The 23,152-nt window shown below is 45.0% G+C and overlaps 1 protein-coding gene across 3 annotated transcripts in view; it reads right to left on the bottom strand.

Moving 5' to 3' along the window:
* CSTPP1 (centriolar satellite-associated tubulin polyglutamylase complex regulator 1) overlaps positions 1-23,152 on the bottom strand; it is a 160,700-nt gene that overhangs the window by 128,331 nt on the left and 9,217 nt on the right. For 2 of the 3 annotated variants that reach the window (XR_007774680.1, XM_050955455.1), the window contains exon 2: positions 498-600. The exons of the other annotated variant lie outside the window; for it this stretch is intronic. Coding sequence is in view for 1 of the 2 variants with exons in the window: in XM_050955455.1 (XP_050811412.1) it covers positions 498-600 (103 nt within the window). In the remaining variant the exon portion in view is untranslated. The remainder of the gene's footprint in view (positions 1-497; positions 601-23,152) is intronic. 3 annotated transcript variants of the gene reach the window in all.

The following is a 23,152-nucleotide window of genomic DNA, read 5'->3' as shown; positions in this document are numbered from 1 at the left end:
TATTAAAATGCAACCTTCCCCTCTCTGTCCCAACCCATTTTCTTTCAGAACATCTGCCCAGTCCCACTACAGTCTTCAAAGGGAAAGAGCGTATTGCTGGTACAACTAGAGACTTTCCCTTTTTCCCTGTCTGTGAACGAGAGCATGAATTAAAAAATAAATTGCTCTCAAAGATAGATAATATTTGATGACCCAGATACAGTAGTAAAACAGAATAGAAGTCCTATCTGGGCAAAATTCAGCCTCAAAATAAGCAAGCACAACTAGTGAAGCCAACAGGAGTTGCCCGCTTTTAAATCAGGTCTGAATTTGACCCATTGTCCTTAATAAGCACATCTCTGAAACATGCTCAGGCAGCCCTTGGCTAACCTACTCAACTTCAGCATTCACTGCCACAACATAATCAGCATGTATCCAGTTCCATTCTCCATGTACCCTGCCTGCTTCCAAGAGCCTCCCTCAGGGTGGTCCTATTGGCAGACTCCTGATGTACTTACTATTCAGTGAAGAATCTGGCAATGCCATACTGACTAATATCTTCTCTGTTCTCCAGCAGCTGGCTCACTGCATCCTCCATATACGTGAGGACATGTCTCTGAGCTACAAACAAAAGAGCAAGAGAGAGATTAGAATACAAGGGGCTTTCAAAGCCCAGAACCAGGCCAGGCTATTGGTGTACATCCTTGTCTGGCTATTAGCACTTGTTCTCACCACGTAGAGAGAGACAAGCTGAGGTTCTCATTCTGTTAAGTATTACTCCTGAGGGCATTGTGCCAAAAAATTAAAATTTCTGCATAAAAAAATTAAAAATTCTGTGCATTTTATTTTTCAATAAATAAATGCAGAGGCTCCAGCATAGTAATGGGAAGCACAGGCCACAGGCTCCACGAAGGTGAGAGCAGGGGCGGCTCCATGCCCCAGCACGCCAAGCACGTGCTTGGGGTGGCAAGCCTCAGGGGGCGCTCTGCCAGTGCCGCGAGGGCGGCAGGCAGGCTGCCTTCGTCGGCTTGCGGAGGGTCCGCTGGTCCCGTGGCTTCGGAGGATCTCCCGCAGGCATGCCTGCGGGAGGTCCTCCAAAGCCACGGGACCAGTGGACCCTCCACAGGCAAACCACCAAAGGCAGCCTGCCTGCCGTGCTTGGGGTGGCAAAATGCCTAGAGCCACCCCTGGGTGAGAGATCACCCAGCAGCCTCCCCGCTCTCAGGACACAGACTCAGTGGTGAGGCTGCACTCGAACTTGACACAGCACAAGGCCCGGGCCTGCACCAGTAAAACCCTGGGGCCCTGCCCCTCTGCACCAGGCGTGGGGCAGGCAGGCTCAATCAGGAAGAATCCAAGTGTGGAGGGGCTCAGTATGGGGGGGATCCAGGTGTGGGGTGAGAGGATTCTGTATTGGACAATCTGGGTGCAGGCAGCGGTGGGGGGCGAGGGGGGGGAAGAAATCTGGATGCACAGAGGCTCATTGAGGGGGTTCCAGATGCAGGGACAATGGGACCCTGCAGGCGCTTCGAGGTGAAAGCAGTGGGGGCTCAGCGGAGGGGTCTAGGTGTGGGGGTCTCAGCAGGGGGAGTCTTGAGTGCTGGGGAGTAGGCTTTGGTGGGCTGGAAGTCTTGGTGCAGCTAGTTGGGGATCAGTGGTATGGAGGTTTGGATGTGGGGGCTCAGGGTGGTGCAGGGGTGGGGGCTCATCAAAGGTAGGGGTTTGAGTACAGGGAGCTCAGTGGGAAAGTGGTCTGGGTGCAGGGGCCCAAAGGCAGAGGAGCTGCAAATGCAGGGGTTGAGGTTCAATGAGGTGGGGTTTGGGTATGGAGGGCTCGAGGGGTTCTGGGTGTACAGGGTAAGGCTTAGCAGGAGTGTCTGGGTATGAGAGGTCTGGGTGTGTGGGTGGATGGGGGAGCAGCTCCTGTACAATGACTCCTTCCCCTGAAGCTGAAGAGCTATAGAGGCAGGAAGCAGGGGAGGATGCTGAACTTCCTGCAGCTGGGGAAGGCTTCTGGGAATGGGTCTGACACAGCCCCAGCCACTCCTTGCAGGGAAAGGGGAAGTCCTGTCCTCTCCTGCCTCCAGTCCAGCCAGGACTAGCAGCTGATCCCGGCTCAGGGTAGGAGCCACTGGCTATGTCTCCTTAGCCCTGCAGTGATTTACCTCTCCTCCACCTGCTCCAGATGCCTGAAACAATGTACCTGCGTAGCTAGGGAGTGGTGCATGACTGCTTTTGCCATAGGTGCCAACTCCGTGGGTGCTCCAGGGCTGGAGCACCCATAGGGAAAAATTGGTGGGTGCTCTGCACCTACCGGCAGCTCCCCACTCCAGCTCACCTTCACTCCACCTCCTCGCCTGAGCGCACCGCGTTCCTACTTCTCCCGCTACCTCCAAGCGCTTGCTGCCGCGAAACAGCTGTTTCACGGTGGCAAGTGCTGGGGCAGGGGAGAAGGGAGAATGCCGTGTGCTCCGGGAAGAGGCAGGGCTGGGGCAGGGATTTGGAGAAGGAGTCCAATAGGGGCAAGGAGGGGTTGGAATTGGTGTGCAGACTTTGGGGAAGAGGTTGGAATGGGGGTGCGCAGGGGTGGAGGCGTAGCAGGGCTGGGGGCAAACACCCACCGGCACTGGGAAAAGTTGGTGCCTATGGCTCTTGCAGCTTCCCTTTGCTTCCCTGTCAGAAAGTCATTTTTCTGCAGGGAAGCAAAGAAATAAGTGGGGGGCATGAATTCTGTGCAGTACTATAGAATTCCCTCAGGACAATAAATATGGCTGGTGAAATAGCTCACTTAAATTCTGCTTCTCCTCTCTGGCTACACAGAGTTACCCATTTATGCACTGATGACCCTTCTTTAATTTTTCTAGGTTTTGGAAATAAGGGGGCAGATGAGGGTTGCAGCACTGCCAGTTTTGAAACTGTGCACCATTAAATGCCTGGTAGGGACCCTCTAGAAGCCCCTGAATTCCTTTTCTCTGCCCTGTATTGCAACAACCTTCCCTACACAGATTATGAATACCATACTGGTAGAATTCTAGTACGATTGCTGCAGAGCTTACCGATGTCCTCCAATCTCACCTTTCAGGGGCTCTGCATTGTTTTAAATGCTGGTCTGTAGAAAAAAAAATTCTGGAAGACACAAATCAAAGCACTTCTGTCCTCCTGAGGGATGTTCTGAGGATGACAGTTAGGGAATTGGATGCAGTGCTGGGTGATATCTACACACCTTGACAGGAGTGCTGGATCTGTCATTAGCTAACAAAATAATGCTTCTTGTCTGTGATAAACACCGGGGACAAGGACAACTTGGTACAATACATTAACCACTCACTGCTTCCACAAAGGGCAAGGAGAGCACAAGCAGTGCAGATACCAAAGGGAAATAGTGTGGATCTGTCACTAAACCTTTATGATGTTGGCTAGAAGTGAACCAGACCAGCAAAAAGTCTGGGCTGATGCTCCACCTAGCAAGAAGAAGGGTTGCCAGATCCATGAGTTCAACAATCAGGAGCCAAACCACAACAAACAAAGGAGAACCATTCCCAACCTAAAGCGCACACGAACCCTGTTCCCAAAGTACACACTCCTATCCCAAAAAAGTACATTACAGCACCACTGCAAGTAGCAGCCTGTCCTAAAAAGAGCAGGAAAATATCCTCAGGGTAGGGATGGCAGAGGCTGTGCTTGCTCTTTACCAATTTGTTCCAGACTCAATGGCATCACTCCTTCACCAGCAATCAATCTGCTTTAGAATCACATCCACAATCCACTTAAACACAAATTCAAGCCCTTGGTAAGTATCAAGCATGTCCCACCCACACTCAGTACATTTCATCTTGGTGTGGGGCAGGTAGAGCTCAAAAGATGTCTGGAAAACATTATTCCGAACAGGTACAATGATTAAAAGTTCACACCAGCACTAACTGCTGTCAGGGGATTTCTCTGCCTATAACGCTTTTCAGATTTGATACAATGGCAGAATGGGTTAAGCATACCCTGAAAAATACCTTGCAGCTGATAGTAAGATGGTGAGCCAAAGGTTCAAAGATATTATCTGGCAATAAAAGATATAGGGCGTAACTTTATTTAATTATTTTTATGCAAAGGAACACTTTTTAATTTATGTGAGTGATTAAAGAAAAATAGCTCTGCGCACCTGTGTCCCCTGAGGGAGGAATGAGTCTGTGCAGCTCAGTCACACTCTTAAGATAACAGCAACTGGGAAAGACTGTTTTTCATTCTATTCCATCACATCCCTTCCTCTTCACTATGTGGCCCAGGCTATGCTCCAAGACCCTCTTCCCAGACACTATCACACTTTCCCTTGTCAAAGCACCACACAAATATTAATTAATTCCCACCGCCCACATCTAAACCCTCATAAGATTTTTAGGTATTATCAGGGTCCCTTATACTCCCTGGTGCAATGAGACCAAGTTCCATAGAAAGCAGACCTAGAGTGTATGGCAACAACTTCTAAATTCCAGATGAAAGTTGTTTCATGATGATACACTAAACTGCCTCCCATTCCCAGCTCCTCACAAACACACAGAGCTACAAATGGCTCAACACTGAAAACTGTCTCTGACATAAAATTAATCAATGGTCATTTCTGGAGAGATTTTTTGCTACACTCCTCAGGTGATTTGACTCCCAGAATATTGTCTAAGTGCCTTAGCACAGCACCTCCTTCTCCCCATGTGTGCCAGGGAAGGGGATGGAGGGTGCTTGTGGCCTGTTTTTGAGATCCATCTCCCTAACTCCCCAGCTGCTGTGCTTTTTTCCAGGTTGCCCAGCTCACCAGCCTATGTTACCAGTTCCCAGAGCTTTCTGGCTGCAAACTGGACTCTAGCTCTGGCTCCCAGACCTGCTGCTGCCTGGCTCCACAGAACAATGCAGGGTGCTTGCTCTGCAATCCAGTTAACTCCTTCTTGTGGGGGAAAACCGGAGAGCAAGTTGCAACTGCAAGCAGGTCCTAGCAGGACAGCGAGATAAAACAAAATGCCAGGTTCCTGACAGTAGCAAAATGGTGATTTCCATGGTAAAATGCTGAATTTTCCATTTTGAAGGTTCACCAGTTTCTAAAGCACAGGATTATGGAGTTCCATAAAGCCCTGTTTGAGATGAATGGGACAGTTCACACTTCTTAGGACTGTTGTTTCATGCTCTTTGAAAAATCAGGTATCAATTTACACTGCTCTCGTGTTCAAGGTTCTCTCTGCAACCACAAGGGCTAGAAGCATTATGATGTTACACCCCATATTCCTCATAGAAATATGATTGTGATATGAATATGGCCTAAGATATATTTTATGCAAGATGGGTCTTGTAAGGTATCATTGGAAAGGTTATGTCCTACTGAATGTGATTATCCAATTTGTATGCATCTATCATTTCTGTATTTAAAGTTTGGAATATTGACTATGTAACGATTACAACTGTGTGTGTATTTGGTAGACACCCACCAAACAACCAGCCATCACAGCCTTGATAGGCCATTAGGAAGAAACAATAAGACTGTGAAGATACTAATCTCCTTCCTCAGAGGGATAGCTGTGACACTACCAGGTCACCTGATACAAAATACCACTTTGGACACAGCTGGGGCCATGTCTACATCTAAAGTTTTGCAGCGCTGGTTGTTACAGCTGTATTAGTACAGCTGTATAGGGCCAGCGCTGCAGAGTGGCCACACTTACAGCAACCAGCGCTGCAAGTGGTGTTAGATGTGGCCACACTGCAGCGCTGTTGGGCGGCTTCAAGGGGGGTTCCGGGAACGCGAGAGCAAACCGGGAAAGGAGACCCGCTTCGCCGCGGTTTGCTCTCTAGTTCCCGGAGCCACCCAGCAAACCGCAGGGAAGGAGACCTGCTTGCTCTGGGCTCTGGGAACGCGAGAGCAAACCGGGAAAGGAGACCCGCTTCGCCGCGGTTTGCTCTCGCGTTCCCGGAGCCACCCAGCAAACCGCAGGGAAGGAGACCTGCTTGCTCTGGGCTCCGGGAACGAGAGAGCAAACCGGGAAAGGAGACCCGCTTCGCCGCGGTTTGCTCTCGCGTTCCCGGAGCCACCCAGCAAACCGCAGGGAAGGAGACCTGCTTGCTCTGGGCTCCGGGAACGAGAGAGCAAACCGGGAAAGGAGACCAGCTTGATTACCAGAGGCTTCCTCCTTCCACGGAGGTCAAGAAAAGCGCTGGTAAGTGTCTACATTGGATTACCAGCGCTGGATCACCAGCGCTGGATCCTCTACACCCGAGACAAAACGGGAGTACGGCCAGCGCTGCAAACAGGGAGTTGCAGCGCTGGTGGTGCCCTGCAGATGTGTACACCTTCAAAGTTGCAGCGCTGTAACTCCCTCACCAGCGCTGCAACTTTCTGATGTAGACAAGCCCTGGTACTTTTCCTCTGTAGGGGGCTGGGGATCAAACAAAGGTTTCCCACTTTAGGTAAATCCTTTTAAGGCTGAGAAGGGGGTTAATCTGGACTCTCCTCCACTGCCTACCCAAGAAGAAGGATGGTTGAAAGTACCCGAAGGGACAAAGGAACTAACCTGAAGGGAAAAAGCAGTGGTGAGTCCAGACTGAGACAGGGGTCCAGTCTGTAAGAAGAAATAACTGGAACATGAAGCTACTGAAACTCTGCAATGTGCCTAAAATAACATTTAGGGTGACAAATTACTTCTTGAAACCAGTCTCTTTAAGATGTTAAGCTTATTATAAACAATGAGGAGTCCTTGTGGCACCTTAGAGACTAACAAACTTATTTGGGCATAAGCTTTTGTGGGCTAGAACCCACTTCATTAGATGTATAGAGTGGAAAATACAGCTTGGTATGCATATTTTGTTTTATTTGCTCAGTAATCTGCTTTGTTCTGTTTGCTAACCCTTATAATCACTTAAAATCTGTCTTTTATAGTTAATAAAATTGTTTTGTTTATTATTAAACCCAGTTTGTGCAATTTCTAACTTGGGGGGGGGGAGATAAGTTGTGCAAATCTCTCTTCACACTGAGGGAGAGGGCTAATTTTTATGAGCTTGTGCTGTGCAAGACAGTATTATTTATACAGCGCAAGACAGTATTATTCTGGGTTTATTCACCAAAAGGGATGTGCGCATGAGTGCTGGGTGAATCCTCTCACAAAGAATTGACTCCAGTCTGCATCTGCAGCTGGGTGTGGCCCTACCTGTTTGCGTGTGCTGCAAGAGGCCAGAGAGCCAAATTCAGCAAAACAGGGAGAGGGAATCCAGGATGGTGGACCAGGAGGGGTTCAGTGAAACCCCAGTACATCAGGTGGCATCACAAAACGGGAGGTCCAACCTGTCACACACACATACATATTGAATAAAATTAAAACATTCTGGAGCACAATTCTGTAGTAAGGAGTGAAAATTTCACGCCCACGGAATACATTATCCCTGCTCCATAGATGAAGAAACTGAAGTACAGATAGACTTAGTAATATAAAGTCAGACAGTGAGTCAATGGTAGAGTCAAAGTTTAATGTGACAAGGGACCACCAGATCTAGTTTAATAGCCGGCTGAACTCTGAAGCATGAGATTTTAGGAACACAAGACAAATTAAAAATGAGCCAAACTGGCTGCTGAGCCTGCCTTCCTACTATCACAAGCTACCCCATCATATAATTGCATTCATAAATGCATCCAGTTCTTCATAAATTTGTCCATACTACAATTCGTATACGACCAGTGCCCAGTTCACTAGAAGATTTTGCTACTTTGCTACCACTACCTTCAGAGACCCATTTCCTCCCTGCTGGAACTCTAGCATCCTGCAACTTCCAAGCAGGAGGCTTACTGGCGGTTTTTCTCCCCTCATCTCTAATACTAAGTCTTTCATTGTTTGAGGGCATCACACAAGCAGTTTGGTGAAAACATTTTAGTATCCCAATATCCCTGGGATTGTCCCGAAGACAGTTTCCATTTTTCCCTTCATCACTCTCAGGGTCCCATTGCATCTCTCCTTCTAGCGAAAAGATAGCAAGATGGGGTTCCCAGTCAGCACTGCAGAGCAACATGAGGCACTCTCTACACCTTTGCCTTCCAGAGCCTGAATTCATTCTGCCCTCACATGTCTGATCTGACAACCCAGGGAAAGAGACAGTGACGCTGGAACAATTTGTATAATGGGGGTGCTAAGAGTCATTGTACCAAATTGTAAATCCTATATATGACGGAAAACACTTCAACCCAGACAGTGAGGTAGCACCCCCAGTCCTTTTAGTTCCAGCTCCTATGGAGAGAAACCAGGATCAGGGAATCAAACTCAACTCACAAGCTCTCTAACTGTAACAAGCACTAAGAGAAAGCCCTCATCTTTCTTCTTTGAAAGGGACACAGTATCCACCACCACACATTCATATACCTCAACACTTCATCACATTTTGTTATCTAGAATCTGTCTCTTTACTCCTGCCAGAGTCTTGGGAGAGTTCCACTCTATTGAGAATCTGCCCACCTCCATCTGGTCCACAAACTGAACTTATATCCCACTTAAAAAGAGGGAGTGAATTAAGGACTTGCAGTAAGCTAAAAATATACCAGGTGGTCAAGGGCCAGGAAAAGAGCAGCAGAGAGAAGGAAGTTATGCAGGACAACCATTGCCAAATCAAAGCTATGGAAGTTGGATCCCCCATTTAGACAAAGCCTGCACAAGCTGATAGTTAATCATTCAGTTCCTTCCTGAAACACATCATATAACTGCCAAAAATAAGTTTATACAACGTCCCTGTATGCTGAGCACCTGGTCACACTGACAAGCTACTGAACAGTTTTGGTGGAAAGAGGAAAATTTCATGTGTCAAGGCAATTTTACACTGGAGTCTTCTGGATCCAAACATGAAATAGCTGAAATCCAGATGTTAAGCTGAGGATGTACTTATTAGCCACATTCTTGACAACTTTGCACAGAAAATCTTAATAGAAACTTAATTGCTGGGTGACACTTCCACATTAATATATAATTTCTGTACAAGCATTAGCACTATACATAACACTGCTCCTCCAAATTCAACCCTTTCTTTCTCCTCCCGGGGGGGATGGCTTTCTATACTGAATATACTTTATATATTGCATATGTCGTCATTAGTGTCAGGTTCACATGCCTAGCCTCTACATGCCGTGGTGTGTGCACCCCTTAGGGGGCCATGAGCAAATACTGGCACTAGTACACTTTGGCTTCCAACCAACTCAGAATTTAGCAACATCTGTTGAATTCAGGGCTGGTCGACAGTTTGAACAGCCCGCAAATATAGCGTTAAACTGGATTATTACAGTTAAAAAGATATGGGTTAGTCCTGTTCTCCACTCCATGATGGATTTTAATCTGGTTATGATGTAGCCTTTTCCAAAGAGGCTGCACCAAACTGAGCTAACTCTTCTCACCCTCAATACCACACCTTTGTTTATGCAGACAAAGGCCTAAAAATATTGCTGTTAAAACAAATGGAAGCTGTATTTCAGTCTTAATTATAGATGTTAATGCTGAGATCTGTGGGGTTGGTTACGATTGTAAAAAGGAAATCTGATACTTGAGCAACTTGGAAAGAAAGGGATATTCAATGTAAAAAATACATATGGTCATGAAACAGCATGACTGAATTTAAATGCATGAAAAATCAGGACATTCAGAAAAATCCCACAGCACTTTTCACTTAGCCACATTGCACACACAGTATTTTGTATTGCTATAGACACTCAGGTACTATGGTGACAAAGGCCACACACACTGTATTTTGTATTACTATAAGCACTCAGGTGCTATGGTGACAAAGGCCATGTAAGTATCTAGGCAAAGAACTGTTGAAGTACCTTCGAATATATGGGCATTGTGTGACCAAGTTAACCATACTTCAAGAATTAATTTCTTGATGTTTATGCATTTAAATACACAAACTTCATGCTGCTTTTACAGGGAGCTTCTCTTTCTGCACTGAATTTCCCTGTTCTCAAACAAAATAAAAAATATCAAAGTAAACGAATGAGAGACAGAACTTTCTTGGCAGGGGGTCCACCACTACAGCACAGCAAGGGAAGCTGAAAGTCAGGAGTGAGCTACGCTGCATCATCAGACTGATCTTTGTTCATTATTTGCCACATTATGAACTGAAGTGTTGAGAATATAAATATCTGATGCAGAGTAAGAAAAGTTGCTCTATAGTCTTTCTGTTTAAACTATAGGGAGTTAGTTAATGTTAGAAGTACTGTAAAGTGGACCTTAAAATAGATAAATATCTCCAAAATAAACTAGGGGTAGGAGAACATATACCTAGGAAGCAATGCTTAGATAAGCCACATTTTAGAACAAACTGCTGAGAGCATAACAAGGCTCTGTTGCACTATCACAAAGAAAAGGCACAGCAATAGGAGCATGCATGCATATATTTTACAGACTATGAACAGAACTGTTTTCAAGATGGATTGGTTTAAAAATCGATGCAATTTTAACCATTATTTAAATCACCAAAAGCATGAAATATTGTTGTAAATAATCAATTTTAATTGTGTTTTGATTTGTACTTTTTAGTTATTTTCCTAAAGAAAGGTTCAATCCTTTCAGTTGTTATCCATCAAAACATGTTGATTAGCAATTAAATACAGCCTTTACACTAAATTGGGTATGACATTGCAGTCTATATGGGTTTATAAAAATATGGTAATAGGTGAATATAATGTAACTGGAATATGCATTATGCAAAAGTATCAGGGGGTAGCCGTGTTAGTCTGGATCTGTAAAAGCAGCAAAAGAGTCCTGTGGCACCTTATAGACTAACAGACGTTTTGAAGCATGAGCTTTCATGGGTGAATACCCACTTCGTTGGATGCACGTAGTGGAAATCTTCAGGGGCAGGCATATATATGCAAGCAAGAAGGAGGCTAGAGATAACGAGGTTAGTTCAATCAGGGAGGATGAGGCCCTCTTCTAGCAGCTGAGGTGTGAAAAACAAGGGAGGAGAAACTGGTTTTGTAGTTGGCAACCCATTCACAGTCTTTTTTTAATCCTTAGCTGATGGTGTCAAATTTGCAGATGAACTGAAGCACAGCAGTTTCTCTTTGAAGTCTGGTCCTGAAGTTTTTTTGCTGCAGGATGGCCACCTTAAGATCTGCTATTGTGTGGCCAGGGAGGTTGAAGTGTTCTCCTACAGCTTTTTGTATATTGCCATTCCTAATATCTGATTTGTGTCCATTTATCCTTTTCCATAAAGACTGTCCAGTTTAGCCGATGGACATAGCAGTGGGGCATTGCTGGCATATGATGGTGTATATTACATTGGTGGACGTGCAGGTGAATGAACCGGTGATGGTGGGGCTGATCTGGTTAGGTCCTGTGAGGTGTCGCTGGTGTAGATATGTGGGCAGAGTTGGCATCGAGGTTTGTTGCATGGATTGATTCCTGAGTTAGAGTTACTATGGTGCGGTGTGCAGTTACTGGTGAGAACATGCTTCAGGTTGGCAGGCTGTCTGTGGGCGAGGACTGGCCTGCCACCCAAGGCTTGTGAAAGTGTGGGATCATTGTCCAGGATGGGTTGTAGATCCCTGATGATGCATTGGAGGGGTTTTAGCTGGGGACTGTATGTGATGGCCAGTGGAGTCCTGTTGGTTTCTTTCTTGGGTTTGTCTTGCAGTAGGAGGCTTCTGGGTACACGTTTGGCTCTGTTGATCTGTTTCTTTATTTCCTTGTGCAGGAATTGTAGTTTTGAGAATGCTTGGTAGAGATTTTGTAGGTGTTGGTCTCTGTCTGAGGGGTTAGAGCACATGCGGTTGTACCTCAGTGCTTGGCTGTAGACAATGGACTTGCACAAATACAGACAGATATCTTCTTTCCAAATGCAAACGGATGGACATCATACCAAATGGACTAAAGGTAAAAAATCCACTGCTATCTACATACTATACAGACCACAGTGAGAGATTATGCCATACTCTATCAAAGAAACTGAGGAACCACCTGATCAGCATCCTATACAGCAAACAGGAAAACATCAAAAAAGAGCTCTCCAACCTTGGAGACTCTCATAAATAACCAAACTTCCAAACAAACGGACTTCATTAAAATTAGACAGGAGATCTACATTACTCACTTCACCTCTCTACAAAGGAAAAAGTAGTGTAAGCTGTCTAAACTCCTACCTGCCAGATGGGGCCACAACCGTGGTACCCCTAATCCACCCAGTAATATCCTCAATCTATCCAACCACACACACTCAGCCCAGAAGAAAAGTCTGTCCTATCTCGGGGACTTTCTTTCTGCCCTGCCACTCCCACTAATATGATACAGTTCTGCGGCGATCTGGAAGCCTACTTTCGCCGTCCCCGACTCAAAGAATACATTCAGGATAACACTGAACAGCCCACTGATACACAGTTACCCTCCCACCAACAGCACAAGGAATAAAACTCCACATGGACTCCTCCTCAGGGTCGAAATGACAGTCTGGACCTATACATTGAATGCTTCCGCTGATGTGCACAGGCAGAAATTGTGGAAAAACAACATCGCTTGCCTCATAACTTAAGTCGTGCAGAATACAATGCCATCCACAGCTTCAGAAACCACCCTGACATCATAATCAAAGAGGCTGATAAAGGAGGTGCTGTTGTCATCATGAACATGTCTGACTACCAAAAGGAGGCCGCCAGACAACTCTACAATACCAAATTCTACAGGCCACTTCCCTCAAATCCCACTGAGGAATATACTAAGAAACTGCACCATCTACTCAAGACACTCCCTACACTAACACCGGAACAAATCAACATACCCTTACAGCCCCGACCAGGGTTATTCTATCTACTACCCAAGATCCACAAACCCAGAAAGCCTGGACATCCCATCATCTCGGGCATTGGCACTCTCACTGAAGGACTGTCTGGATATGTAGACTCTCTACTCAGACCCTATGCCACCAGCACTCCCAGCTATCTCCGTGACACCACTGATTTCCTGAGGAAACTACAATGCATTGGTGACCTTCCAGAAAACACCATCTTAGCCACCATGGACGCAGAGGCTCTCTACACAAACATCCCTCACACAGATGGAATACAAGCTGTCAGGAACGGTATCCCTGATGATGCCACAGCACAACTGGTTGCTGAGCTCTGTGCCTTTATCCTCACACACAACTATTTCAAATTTGATGACAATATGTATCTCCAGATCAGTGGCACCGCTATGGGCATCCGCATGGCCTCACAATATGCCAACATTTTTATGGCTGACCTGGAACAACGCTTCCTCAGCTCTTGTCCACTCATGCCCTTTCTCTACCTACGCTACATTGATGACATCTTCATCATCTGAACCCATGGGAAGGAGACTCTGGAAAAATTCCACCATGATTTCAACAGCTTCCACCCCACCATCAACCTCAGCCTGGACCAATCTACATGGGAGGTCCACTTCCTAGACACCGCAGTGCAAATAAGCGATGGTCACATTAACACCACTCTATACCGAAAACCTATCGACCACTATGCCTACCTTCATGCCTCCAGCTTCCATCTCGGGCACACCACACGATCCACTGTCTACAGCCAAGCACTGATGTACAACCGCATGTGCTCTAACCCCTCAGACAGAGGCCAACACCTACAAAATCTCCACCAAGCATTCTCAAAACTACAATACCCGCACGAGGAAATAAGGAAACAGATCAACAGAGCCAGACGTGTACCCAGAAGCCTCCTACTGCAAGACAAACCCAAGAAAGAAACCAACAGGACTCCACTGGCCATCACATACAGTCCCCAACTAAAACCCCTCCAATGCATCATCAGATATCTACAACCCATCCTGGACAATGATCCCACACTTTCACAAGCCTTGGGTGGCAGGCCAGTCCTCGCCCACAGACAACCTGAAGCATATTCTCACCAGTAACTGCACACTGCACCATAGCAACTCTAACTCACGAACCAATCCATGCAACAAACCTCGATGCCAACTCTGCCCACATATCTACACCAGCGACACCATCACAGGACCTAAACAGATCAGCCCAACCTTCACCGGTTCATTCACCTGCACGTCCACCAATGTAATATACACCATCATATGCCAGCAATGCCCCACTGCTATGTCCATCGGCTAAACTGGACAGTCTTTATGGAAAAGGATAAATGGACACAAATCGGATATTAGGAATGACAATATACAAAAACCTGTAGAAGAACTCTTCAACCTTCCTGACCACACAATAGCAGATCTTAAGGTGGCCATATTGCAGCAAAAAAACTTCAGGACCAGACTTCAAAGAGAAACTGCTGTGCTTCAGTTCATCTGCAAATTTGACACCATCAGCTAAGGATTAAAAAAAGACTGTGAATGGCTTGCCAACTACAAAACCAGTTTCTCCTCCGTTGGTTTTTGCACCTCAGCGGCTAGAAGAGGGCCTCATCCTCCCTGATGGAACTAACCTTGTTATTTCTAGCCTGCTTCTTCCTTGCATATATATACCTGCCCCTGGAGATTTCCACTACATGCATCCAGCAAAGTGGGTATTCACCCACGAAAGCTCATGCTCCAAAACGTCTGTTAGTCTATAAGGTGCCACAGGACTCTTTGATGTTCATGCAAAAGGTCTCTTGTAAGGTATCATTACAAAGCTTATAACCTATTAAGTGTGATCATCCTATATGTATAACTCTACCACTATTGTACCTGGGACTAGAAATATGAAATATAACTGCGGGCCATTGTAATTATGCAAAATGTGGGCCATTAATGGTGGTTTGGAATCTTAATGGCTCCACTCAACCAGGACAATTGACTGGGGCTCTGTTTGCAAGCAAGCCTTCCTGTGAGTCAGGTTGAGGGGAATGAAGGCTTGGTGTCTTACAGTGACATGTGGTCATGTCACATGAACTGGAATCCATCTTTAACCTGGTGCTTTTCTAGTGAGTGGGGGTGGAAACCCAGAAAAAGACAAAGGATTCCTGCCTTATGCAAAAGATATATAAAAGGGTGGAACAGAACAGAGAGGAGAGCCATCATGAAGAATCCCCTAGCTACCACCTGAGCTAGAACAAGAGCTGTACCAGGGGAAAGAATTGTGCTCAGGCCTGGAAGATGCTGAGGGAAAAAAATTACTGAAGCATCTCTGAGGGTGAGATTATCTGTATTCAGTTTGATTAGACATAGATTTGTGCATTTTATTTTCTTTTGTTTGGTGACTTACTTTGTTCTGTCTGTTACTACTTGGAACCACTTAAATCCTATCTTCTGTATTTAATAAAATCACTTTTTACTTATTAATTAACTCAGAGTAAACAACTGTTCATCTCTATCAGTGTTGTAGAGGGCGAACAATTTATGAGTTTACCCTGCATAAGCTTTATACAGGGTAAAACAGATTTATTTGGGTTTAGACTCCATTGAGAGTTGGGCATCTAAGGCCTGGTTTACACTACGCGTTTATACTGATTTTAGCAGAGTTAAACCGATTTAAGGCTGTACCCATCCACACAACGAGGCCCTTTATATCGATATAATGGGCTCTTTAAAGCAGTTTCTGTACTCCTCCCCGACGAGAGGAGTAGCGCTAAAATCAGTATAACCATATCGGATTAGGGTTAGTGTGGCCACAAATCGACAGTATTGGTCTCCGGGCGGTATCCCACAGTGCACCATTGCTGTCCAGAGCGGTTGCAATCTGAACTCGGATGCACTGTCCAGGTAGACAGGAAAAGCCCTGCAAACTTTTGAATTTCATTTCCTGTTTGGCCAGCGTGGAGAGCTCACCAGCACAGGTGACCAAGCAGAGCTCATCAGCACAGGTAACAATGCAGTCTCCTGAGAACCGAAAAAGAGCTCCAGCATGGACCGCACAGGAGGTACTGGATCTGATCGCTATATGGGGAGAGGATTCTGGGCTAACAGAACTCCGTTCCAAAAGACTAAATGAAAAAACATTTGAAAAAATTTCCAAGGCTATGATGGAAAAAGGCCACACCAGGGACTCAGTGCAGTGCAGAGTGAAAGTTAAGGAGCTCAGACAAGCCTACCAGAAAACCAAAGAAGCAAACGGAAGGTCCGGGGCAGGGCCGAAAACATGCCGCTTCTATGCTGAGCTGCATGCAATTCTCGGGGGGTCCGCCACTACTACCCCACCTCTGTCCGTGGATTCTGAGGTGAGGGTGGTAATCTCAGGCATGGCTGAGGATTCTGCAGACGGGGAAGATGAGGAGAAGAAAGAGCTTGCAGACAGCACACAGCACTCCATTCTCCCCAACAGCCAGGAGCTTTTTCTCACCCAGACAGAATTACCCTCCCAAGCCACTAGCCCAGACAATGAAGCCATCGAAGCGACCTCTGGTGATTGTACCTTGTAAATATAAAACATGGTTTAAAAGTGTTTTTTAATGATTGATTTGCCCTGAGGACTTGGGATGCATTTGCGGCCAGTACAGTTATTGGAAAAGTTTGTTAACATGTCTGGGGATGGAGCGGAAATCCTCCAGGGACATCTCCATGAAGCTCTCCTGGAGGTACTCCAAAAGCCTTTGCAGAAGGTTTCTGGGCAAGGCAGCGTTATTCCGTCCTCCATGGTAGGACACTTGACCATACTATGCATGTAGCAAGTAGTCTGGTATCATTGCATGACAAAGCCTAGCTGCGTATGGTCACGGTGTTTGCTGGCATTCAAGCAACATCCGTTCTTTATCTCTCTGTGTTATCCTCAGGAGACTGATATCGTTCATGGCAATCTGGTTGAAATTCAGGAATTTAATTAAGGGGACAGAGATGGCCATTCCTACTGGGCAGTTTACCTGTTGCTTAAAAGAAATCCTTCCTTGCAGGTAGCCAAGCAGGGGGAAGGGAGGCGGGGAATGGTACTGAGCTTTTTCGAGTTTGGCTAGCAGGGATCTTCCCTGCTACCAGCCATGTGGTGGGGGGAGGGGTAAAGCGATCATCCCAGAGAATTGGATGGGGGGGTGGTTTCTGCTGCTGCATGTTAACAGGAAAGAAGCAGCACTGAACGGGATTTGCTTGGTATTTGGGAAAGGAGGGCACTGTGTATATGAAGGCTGCAGAAGTCGAAAGACAATGGCTTACCATGGCCGCGTGCAAGCTGAATTCTGCTGCCCGGACCTGCATCTGTGAGATCTCTAACACCAGAGCTGCAGGCACTCAATATTAAGATGCAAAACGCAACCTTGTAGTGAAATCACATGTGCTATGTAAGGTGAATAATGTGTTCACTGTGAAAGAGTATAACCATTGTTCTGTAAAATGTATCTTTTAAATACTTCTCTCCCTTTTTTACCTCTCTTATGCAGCTGCAAATTTTTCAAGCCTTCCTACTCCATCCCGAAGGCTCTCTCAGATAAGGTGGAGGAAAAAAGATGACGCGAGACTAAATCTTCTCAGAAATCATGGAAGTAACCCGCAATGAAAGAGCTCATCTGAATGAGTGGAAGCAGGTGGTATCAAATTACAGGAAAGATGCCAGTGAATGTGAGGAGAGGTGGGACCAAAGTGAAAGGAGAGACACTCGAGATGAGAGGTGGTGGCAGGAAGATCAGAGGTGTAGGCAGGAAGATCAGCAGTGGTGGGATGCAACGCTGGAGCTTCGGGAAGAGCAATGGGGTCACAGAGCGCCGCTGCAGCCCCTGTGTAACCACCCTCACCACTCACCATGTTCCATATCTTCCTCACCCAGACGTGTAAGAACGCGTGGGAGAAGTCTTCGTGCACCCGCCCACTCCACCTCCGTGGACAGCTCAACCAAAAGGCTGTTATTACTTTGAAATTTTTTTAGTGGTCTTTTCCTTCCCTCCTATCCTCCTCCCAAACCACACCCGGGATACCTTGTCAGTTCTCTCCCTCTTTTTATAATGACTTTTTAATAAAGATTACATGATTTTTAAACGACAGTGTCTTTATTTCCGTAAGCAAGCTGTAATCGAAGGGCGAGGGCGGGTTGCTTACAGGGAATGAGTCAATCATGGGGGGAGTTCATCAAGGGGAAAAACACAGCAGTCACACTGTACCCTGGCCCGTGATGAAACTCGTTTTCAAAGTTTCTCTGATGCGCACTGCTTCCTGGTATGCTCTTCTAATCGCCCTGGTGTCTGGCTGCACGTAATCAGCGGCCAGGTGATTTGCCTCAGCCTCCCACCCTGCCATAAAGGTCTCCCCCTTACTCTCACAGAGATTGTGGAGCACACAGCAAGCAGCAATAAGAATGGGGACATTGGTGTGGCTGAGGTCTGAGCGAGTCAGTAATGTGCGCCAGCATGCCTTTAAACGGCCAAATGCACATTCTACCACCATTCTGCACTTGCTCAGCCTGTAGTTGAACTGCTCCTGACTACCGTCCAGGCTGCCTGTGTATGGCTTCATAAGCCATGGCATCAAAGAGTAGGCTGGGTCACCCAGGATAACTACAAGCATTTCAACATCCTCAACTGTTATTTTCTGGTCTGGGAAGTAATTCCCTTGCTGCAGCTGTTTAAACAGAGTAGTGTCCCTGAAGACGCAAGCGTCATGAACCCTGCCTGGCCATCCCATGTGGATGTTGGTGAAACGTCCCTTGTGATCCACCAGTGCTTGCAGCACCACTGAAAAGTACCTCTTGCGGTTTACGTACTGGGTGCCCTGGTGCTCCGGTGCCAAGATAGGGATATGGGTTCCATCTATCACCCCCCCACAGTTAGGGAATCCCATTGCAGCAAAGCCATCCACTATGACCTGCACATTTCCCAGAGTCACAACCTTTCATAGCAGCAGCTTAATGATTGCTTTGGCTACTTGCATCACAGCAGCCCCCATAGTAGATTTTCCCACTCCAAATTGATTCCCAACTGACCGGTAGCTGTCTGGCTTTGCAAGCTTCCAGAGGGCTATTGCCACTCGCTTCTCAACTGTGAGGGCTGCTCTCATCTTGGTATTATGGTGTTTCAGGGCAAGGAAAAGCAAGTCACAAAGTTCCATGAAAGTGCCCTTACGCATGCGAAAATTTCGCAGCCACTGCGAATCGTCCCAAACCTGCAAAACTATGCGGTCCCACCAGTCTGTGCTTGTTTCCCAGGCCCAAAATCAGCGTTCAATGGCTAGAACCTGCTCCATTACCAGCAGGATCTCCAAAGCGCAGGAGCCCGTGGTTTGAGAGAATTCTGTGTCCATGTCCTCATCACTCGTCGCCGCTCTGCCGTAGCCGCCTCCTCCTCGCCTGGCTTTGCAGGTCCTGGTTCAGCATAGACTGCACGATAATGCACGAGGTGTTTACAACGTCCACAACTGCAGTCTTGATCTGAGCAGGTTCCATGCTTGCTGTGCTATGGCGTTTGCACAGTTCACCCAGGAAAAAAGGCACAAAACAGTTGTCTGCTGCTTTCACGGAGAGAGGGGTGAGGCTGTACCCAGAACCACGCACGACAATGTTTTTTGCCCCATCAGGCACTGGAATCTCAACCCAGAATTCCAAGGGGTGGGGGAGACTGCGGGAACTATGGGATAGCTACAGGATAGCTACCCACAGTGCAACGCTCCGGAAATCGATACTAGCCTCGGTACATGGGCGCACACCGCCAAATTAATGTGCTTTGTGTGGGCGTGTGCACTCGACTTTATACAATCTGTTTTACAAAACTGGTTTATGTAAAATCGGAATAATCCTGTAGTGTAGACGTACCCTGAGTGCTAAAGCAAGCACACTTCTGTGAGCTGTTTTCAGGTAAACCTACAGCTTTGAGGCAAGCAATTCAGACCCTGGGTCTTTGCTGGAGCAGACAGGAGTGTCTGGCTCAGCAAGGCAGGGTGCTGGAGTCCTGAGCTGGCAGGGAAAACAGGAGCAGAGATAGTCTTGGCACATTAGTTGGCAGCTCCCAGGGGGGTTTCTGTGATCCAACCCGTCACATTGGGTATTTCTGGTTAGCAACAAGAATAATACACTATGCCTATACACATTTAAGCAAATATACAGCTTAATTTAATTTATTCAGATTCTTTATTTTTATATTTTGTGTTATGTTAGAAAATGGTGACTGGTGCATTTCTTATTTTCTAGATGATTATTAGTTTTTTTACTTGTGATTTATGTTAGAATGAAAGTGTACAAAACCAGCATTTTAATTTTTTTTATTAAATAAAACCACCTTAAAAAGGCTGAATACAGAAGAAGAAGTTTATCACAACATTTTGCATTTAAAATTAACTGATTTATTTATTTACAGCAGTAGTTCTTAACCTGGGGTGCACACACCCACTGGCAGTGTAAGATGCCCTTTCTGGGGGTGCGAGACATGCCAGATTTTTTTTAGAAAGTAAATAATCGAAAACACAAATTAAGAACAGGCACGTAAGTACAACTACTTTGTTTCATCACCTCCTATTTATTAACATTATACATTTTTTAACCATTATTGTGTTAAATTTTAACTGCAAAATTAAAATAAATATATAATTCTCTCTTTCATTCTATAGTTATGATATATCTAGGTTGAAAGAATTGACCTACTTCAACGATTTTTTACAAGGGATGCGAGAACATTTTTGAGAACCAAAGGGGTGCAGGCTGCAGCAAAGGTTAAGAACCACTGATTTACAGTATAGTATAGTTAGTGAATTGAGCTGATTATTTCTGGTTACCATGTCTTTCAAGATTTTAGAACTAGTAGATCTCACCCTTTCATGCCCGTTTTTTTCATAAACTAGAAGGAGAAAGCAAAGAATACAATACAAACTTCTGCTTTTTCAACTCAGAATTGGTTTCTTCACTTTTAACGAACTAGTCACTGAAGAAATGAAATTTTTTTCCTTCTCCACCTGCATAATAGGCTACTGCTGTCAAAAACTTGTTTAGCACTTCTATAAACTATCGAGTAACTTCCACCATTTCAATGGTTTGACATTCTTTAAAATTGGGCAAACGTGCTCCTTAATAGTTTTTGTATTTATTTTTAATTTTTTATAGCAAGTTTAGACCTGAACATAGTTTATTTTCAAATGTAATTTTAAATAGGTCTATTTTAAAAAATATGTTTTTAATTTACATAAAAAAATCCAATTTAAATTTAAAAAAGCTGGGGATTTTTGTGTTTGATTTTTAAATCATCCACTTTTATCCACTGAGTTTGTCTCTGTAGTTTTTCAACATCAGTAGATCATTCCAAGATATTCTTTTAATCACTTTAAACATTGCTACAGAGCAGCCTAAACAAGACAGACATGCCTTAAACCAAAAGCTAAACCACTGTCCACACTGCTCGCACCACTCAGAGCCCAGCATGATTTTTTTGACAGAGTAATTTCTTTATTAATAGTAATATCATTTACTGTTAAGGAACAAAGTTCCCCTACCATGTGGTACAATGTGTCAGTACAAGGGGTCATAGCACAGATAACATTACAATGCACGGCATGTGCTGTGGCTGCTCAGGGAGATGTACTGAAAGGTTACACAATCCAACAGTGAAATATTTTTAACACTTACGATTTCAAAACCACTTGGGACAAACAGTCTAAATTAAGATTCAAAACATTTCTTGGTCTTGAGAACTACTGAGAACAAATACTCTTACAATAAGACAGCATAACGATTACAGTACAGCATTTACTCTATTCCAAACCTGCACACAGATTGGCCTCTGTGTCCTCTTAGTTTAGTGTCTAATGCTCTCCAACAGGTATCACACCTCTGATGTGACAATAGCACAGCAGCTGGCAGGGATGAGACTCCTCTGAAGTGCACTGCTATGTCAAAGCATGATCAGTATTAGTCATTCCCTTAGGAAGCAGCACATTGTGAAGACCATGCACTTAAATACCTGCCAGAAGAATAAACTGGAGGGGAGGCTTACTAGTATAATGGATTAATGCATCCACTGTTGAGCCCTAGAGATCCGAGATCACTTGTACATCACACACGTTTTAATATCTCAAACTAGACCCTGAAAAATATCTGTCTACATGGCAAAGCCAGTGCGTGATTTGACAAAACTGACAGTTTTCCACAAAAGAGCAAGGATTGCGAGGGGTCAGAGGTGGATACAGGCAGCAGGTACAGTTTGGCATGCATTGGAAAAGTAGTGGTTTAAACTTGCAGAAGGCCTGCCTGCATTATTAATTGACATTGGCGACTCCATGCTATCCAGCCCCTCACTTTTACAATCACAGATAATACTCACCCTGATTTGTACTGCTGATTAATGTAGAGTACTGAACTGCCTCATTAATGATGCTCATTCATACAATCAGACAAAATTACCATCCAGCTTTCTACATTAACTAGCTTGGGGTGGTTTGTTTTTAAAAGAGACACAGTCATCATAAAATTTAGCCAATTACATTTTCTTATTTTAAAAAAATTCCTTCCACATTGCTGTGTGGAAATCCAGTACAAAAAGGGAAAGTCACTGATCACGCAAAGGAAACAGAACAACGGACTCTAAACGAAGTGCAGTAAAAGGTATAAACAAATGGGTTGAAAAACAGAAACATTTTCCTTTTAACCTCTTTCATTTATAGTAACCTTAAATGTTAGAAGTAGCAATGGAAAGTAAATACTTTTCATACAAACGTGAATTTTAAGGTGACCGTGGTCCTTTAACAGGAAATTTCCTCTCAAGCATTGGTCCCTAAAGAGAGGTAACGCCAAATTCACTGAATTAAAAGGTGGGATGGTATTTTTCTTTTTACAATGTTGCACAGTGACAGGATTTGAAAAGCAGAGGCAGAACTAAGATGATGAGAGCCTTAGAAATAAAGTAAGCTAAATAGTTATGTAACAAAGCAGAGTAATTCCAGAGTCAGGTTCTTTTGGCTTGGCCTGCACCAGAATTCTAGCAGTGGTGCAGGAAGCAAAAAAGCCAGACATCAGACTTGTAACAGCATAACTAGAGCATGGGAAGAACACCAAATTGGGCTTACCTTCTCAGAGGAAGATTTCTTGTTTTACTTTATCAAGAAGACAGAAAGATTCCTCTTATTGTCATTCACATATTTAACACACACAAGCATGATAGTCACATTGATGTTCACATGCTCTAAGTTGAGGAACATCTATTTGGCTGTTATTTCTGCTTCCTGTGTGGCGTTTGCTACCACAATGTTATAGAGAACTGTGTTCTAATAACAAATTTCAAGTGTGCCTGTCTCCTATCTATTCAGACAGAAATTGTAATGCAAGAGCTCCATTACTCTCCAGACTCCCATATTTC

Source organism: Gopherus flavomarginatus, chromosome 5 (genome assembly GCF_025201925.1).
Source record: "Gopherus flavomarginatus isolate rGopFla2 chromosome 5, rGopFla2.mat.asm, whole genome shotgun sequence".
In the NCBI taxonomy this organism is placed as follows: domain Eukaryota; kingdom Metazoa; phylum Chordata; order Testudines; family Testudinidae; genus Gopherus; species Gopherus flavomarginatus.
This window is presented reverse-complemented; position numbering and strand designations above follow the sequence as displayed.